The 4,761-nt window shown below is 46.7% G+C and overlaps 1 protein-coding gene across 1 annotated transcript; it reads right to left on the bottom strand.

Annotated features, from left to right (window-relative positions):
- Positions 1 to 419: 419 nt before the first annotated feature.
- On the bottom strand, positions 420 to 4,464 carry CDKN1B (cyclin dependent kinase inhibitor 1B). The gene is made up of 3 exons (XM_021690509.1): positions 3,488 to 4,464; positions 2,832 to 2,961; positions 420 to 710 (listed from the first exon to the last, which is right to left on the bottom strand). The coding sequence occupies exons 1-2, from the start codon at positions 3,960 to 3,962 to the stop codon at positions 2,840 to 2,842; spliced, it is 597 nt and encodes a 198-aa protein (XP_021546184.1). The 5' UTR covers positions 3,963 to 4,464; the 3' UTR covers positions 420 to 710; positions 2,832 to 2,839.
- Positions 4,465 to 4,761: the final 297 nt, after the last annotated feature.

A 4,761-nucleotide genomic window follows, 5' to 3' on the forward strand; every position in this document is an offset into this window, starting at 1 on the left:
CAGAATTACCTGAAATGATTACCTAACTGCTGAATAATTAACTGGTAAATTCCAATTTTAAGAGGAACTGGGGGTGGAAGGGGGTAGGACTGAGGATAGTTTTTTTGCTGTTAAAAAAAAAAAAAAAAGGCCATTTGCCAGTATATAACGGAATCATCATATCTCCCAAATGACAAAAAGCTTCATGTAAAAATAATTAGCCATTATTTGCAACCAGTGTTCAAATACAGATGATTTTTTTAAATGAAGTATCAGTTTTCACTGAAAGAGACATTACATCTTTAAAGAAAACAATTCAAACCCTTCCCCAAAACTGCTTCTCTCCATGCAAGTCAAATATTTTTCTCCTTGCTCTAAATGGAAGCAAGCTCTTCATACCCCCCCCCCATGCCAATTCCTCAGCCCCACCCTACCCTCCCTTCCCCCTGGAAGTTTATATGCTACATAAAAGGTAAAAACTATATACACAGGTAGTACAATGAAGCAAATAAGGAAAAACCTAATTGCACAATGCTACATCCAATGCTTTTAGAGGCAGATCATTTAAGAGTGCCTAAAATTTTAGTGTTATTGTGTTGCTGCTTTTCAGTGCTTATACAGGATGTCCATTCCATGGAGTCAGCGATATGTATTTAAAAATTTTAATTTGTATCTTCCTTGCTTCATCAAGCAGTGATGTATCTGATAAACAAGGAAACATGCTCTTAATTCTGCAAAAGAAAAAAAAGAAGAAAGATTTAGGAGAAAAGCACTAGAATAACATTACCAATGAAGTACAGGAATCATTTTGTCACTGTCTTAATTGTGAAATACCTGAGCGATGGAACAGAAAGTGTGTCCTGAATGTTGATGACTATAGTCCTCTCCATGCAATGTTTCCTTCACTGGATTTTTACCCTCCTCTGTGTGGTGTATTTTTTAGAGTAGTGGGGCTCACCAGTGGGCAGTTTTGCCCCCCAGGGGACATTTGGCAATGTTTGGAGACATTTTTGGTTGTCACATTGGGGGTGAGGAGGGTGCTGCTGGCATCTGTCGGGAAAGGCCAGGGATGCTGCCAAACATTCTACTAATGCACAGGACAGCGTCCCACAACAAAGAATTATTCAGCCCAAAATGTCAATAGTGCAGAGGTTGAGAAACCCTGGTCTAGAGAATCGGGGTCAAAGACAGTAAGAAAGCAAGGAAAATTAAGAAACTGTAATACTTAAGAGTATCAGAATCTTCTAAATTTGAAAAATAACTGGAACTATAACATAAATGCTCTCCAAAGAAAATTCTACTAATGTTTTTTAAAAACCTTCCCGTTTCTTAGTCATACGCAAAATATACACATGAATGCTTTTGAGTAGGTTCTTACTACTACTTCTAGTATTCTCTGAACTGGCAATATTTACTAACAAATGCCTCTTGGTATGTCAGAATGGGGTCATGTCAAAATCCAGTAGGTGTGATTCACTGCGGCTCATCTGATGAGCTAGGCTACAGGTCACAAACCACAAGTCCCAAGCTGCAGGTTGCTTCAGAAAATTTTTTTCATCCAATTTTCCCACTTCATATACAGCTGTAATGTAATATAGAGGTTCTACAGTGATGTTTTGTATAAGCTTTGAAAAATGTGTGGTGTGTGAAGAAACTATGATCTAAAAACACAGGAAACTGGAATCTCACCTTAATCTCTTATGTTTTTTATTCTTACCTTTTTGTAAACGGGGATTTTTAAAATAATATCAACATCTACTAAGATCTCTTTATATGTGAAGCTATGAGTGTTTTGGGGGGGGGGGGAAGAAGTCCTGGTCCTCGTCCGTAAGAAGTTTTCAAACTATTAACATATGCACTTTGATCATTATGGACAGCCAATCCACAGAAAGTTGAGGGCTGAATTATTCAAATTAGCTCTTCATATTGATCAGATTTTAGTAGATGGAAAACAATCTCCTTTCTCTTGTGTGGGGTAGACCTACCTTCGCCAGCCCTTATATCTATTATCCGTTTTCCCTACAAATATCCCAATCATCCTGTTACAGCACAATTAGACAATTAGCATACACATGCTGACGTGTTCCTGGATTGCTTACTCCAGCAGAGTTAATTTAACTTCTGCTTTGCAACTTCAGTGTTGTCAGAAATTCTGTAGGAAGCTTAGTATTTTTCCATTTTATAGCTTTCCATTTTGTTTTGTTTTGTTTTGTTTTTTTAAATACACAGCGTTCCTTTCCTGTTCCCCAAATTTGTAAGCAAACAGGGAAAGTGGCAGTTTGTGAAAATGATAAAAGAATGTAACATATCTCTCTATTCACATTGTTAATGACTGGATTAACCAAATACAAGCCATCTGTACCTAACTTTTCCCTCAAATTTTAAATTTAATGACTTACTTGCCATTTTCCCATGTATGGCTCAAAATCTATTACTGACTCAACTTGAATCTCTGGGAAATGAATTCTCATGAAGTGGGACTGAAGCATATCCCAGTTCTTGTTCCGTTGGGGGAAAGAAAGCTATTGTTCCCAACAAGTTTTGGTGGGATTCACAAGGAATGGACCTTCCTACTCATCGGGCCTTGGTCACAAGTACCTGGCTAGGACACTTGCTCTGGTTATTCCGTGTTTCAAGGAAAAATGACCTCAGGACGTAGAAACTGTGAAAAAATTCCAGTATCCCCACCAGGGAGTCCCAGCCTTCCCTATTCCTACCTTTTTGACCTCACAAAATATAAGCAAAATAAAAACCCACAAGCTCTAGTCTGCCAGCAACCACTAAGATCGGGTATCTCGGGGTTTGAAAGCCCAATTCGGGTGTCAGTTACTTGCTCCCAGTAATCAACCCACCGAGCAGTTTACGTTTGACGTCTTCTGAGGCCCGGCTTCTTGGGCGTCTGCTCCACTGAACCCGCGTTCGGGGAACCGTCTGAGACATTTTCTTCTGTTCTGTTGGCTCTTTTGTTTTGAGGAGAGGAATCTTAGGGCAAGAGGGAATTTTAAAAAGAACACACACAACCTTTATTAGGAAAACAATGGCTGACAGAAGTTGGCACAAGTCAGGGGATGAAAAACCCACACCTCCACCCACAATCCTGGATCCCTCATTCTCAGTGGCCTTTAAGGGCACAAAATGAGGTTGTTTTCACATAACAGAAAGTGTATTCTACGCCCCAAAGCCCTCTCTCCACTGCAATGCAATGAGGGAGGCCGTTGATAAACATCCCAACGTAATCACAGACCCACCGCCGGCTAGCGGGTAGGAACTGCGATGTTTTCGGCTGGAGAAATTACCAGATCATACCATCTCGGGCTCCTGACTTTAAAAATCATCCACACACAAGCGGTCAGCCGGACAGCATCTAAAACCTAAGATTAGGACAGTTCGCTCCCCCAAAGCTAAGGCGGAATACTCCGAAAAGAAAGCGGAGGTTAAGGACCCTCAAAGCAGGCCAAAGCGGTGCCCCGGACAGACAGACATTTTCTGTTTGGGGAAGGGTCATTACCGTCTGTGGCAGGTCGCTTCCTTATCCCAGTGCACGGCTCCGCTAACCCGGTCTGGTTGTCGGGCGTATCAGTCTTTTGGTCTACCAAATGTGTATCCTCTGAGTTTGCCTGAGACCCAATTAAAGGCACCGCCTGGCGGTTCCCGCTGACGTCCTGGCTCTCCTGCGCCGGCACCTTGCAGGCGCCTTTGGGTGGCCGCGGGGGTCTGTAGTAGAACTCGGGCAAGCTGCCCTTCTCCACCTCCTGCCACTCGTATTTGCCCTCCAGGGGCTTGTGATTCTGGAAATCAAAATTCCACTTGCGCTGGCTTGCCTCTTCCATGTCTCTGCTGTGCTTCTCCAAGTCCCGGGTCAACTCTTCGTGGTTGACCGGGCCGAAGAGGTTTCTGCAGGCGGAGGGCTTGGGGTACTCCGCCTGTCTGGCGTCCATCCGCTCTAGGCTCGGGCTCCCGTTAGACACTCGCACGTTTGACATCTTCCTCCCCGGTCTTCACGGCCGCCTCGCGCGCGCGCGCTCGGAAAACAAAACTGAACAAAACAAAACGCCCCGACCCAGCCCGAACCCCTCTTATAAGCCCTGCGACCGCGCTCGGAGCCAAGAGAAACAAACCCGGACAAGTAACTGCCCAAGCGTCAGGGGCGCGCTGGCTCTGGGGGAGGGGTGAGGGGAAGCCCCGGCCAGGCAGCCGAGAGCCGCCGCCGATCAAGTGTACCGGCGAGCGGGAGGGCGGGGAGGGGAGGGGAGAGGAGAGAGGAGGGGGGTGGCAAAGCCAGTCCAAGTCCGGGCTGCAGCGAGCCCGCGGGTCCCGCCAACCGAGCGGCTCTCCAAACCTTGCCGGCGTCGGAGTCGCGGAGCGGCGAGGCAATGGGGAGAGGGGAGGGGGAGAAAAACACCCTGAAAAGACGAGCCCCCTTTTTTTAGTTGCCCAATATGGCGGTGGAAGGGAGGCTGACGAAGAAGAAAATGATTGACACCGCAAGTCTATTTAAACAGAGAAGGAGATCCATTGGTTGCGGCGCCGGGAGCCGCCCCGCCGAGGCTGGCGAGCGCGGCCTTAAGGTGGCCCGGCGCGGCCGCGACGCCTCCCCGCCTGCCCGAGCGCGCCGACTCCGACAGCGCCGCCCGGAGATTGGCTGGTCGCGTGACTGCCGGAGGTGTGCCGCTGCCAGCAAACCTGCTCCGGCTGGCCTTGGAGAAATTAAAAACGAGACAAACAAACTCGCCAAACGGCCGGGAAGCCGGGGAGGGGCGGGGGCGGCGGGGCCTCGGGTTC

The sequence above is a fragment of the Neomonachus schauinslandi genome, chromosome 5 (assembly GCF_002201575.2).
Source record: "Neomonachus schauinslandi chromosome 5, ASM220157v2, whole genome shotgun sequence".
NCBI classification, from domain to species: domain Eukaryota; kingdom Metazoa; phylum Chordata; class Mammalia; order Carnivora; family Phocidae; genus Neomonachus; species Neomonachus schauinslandi.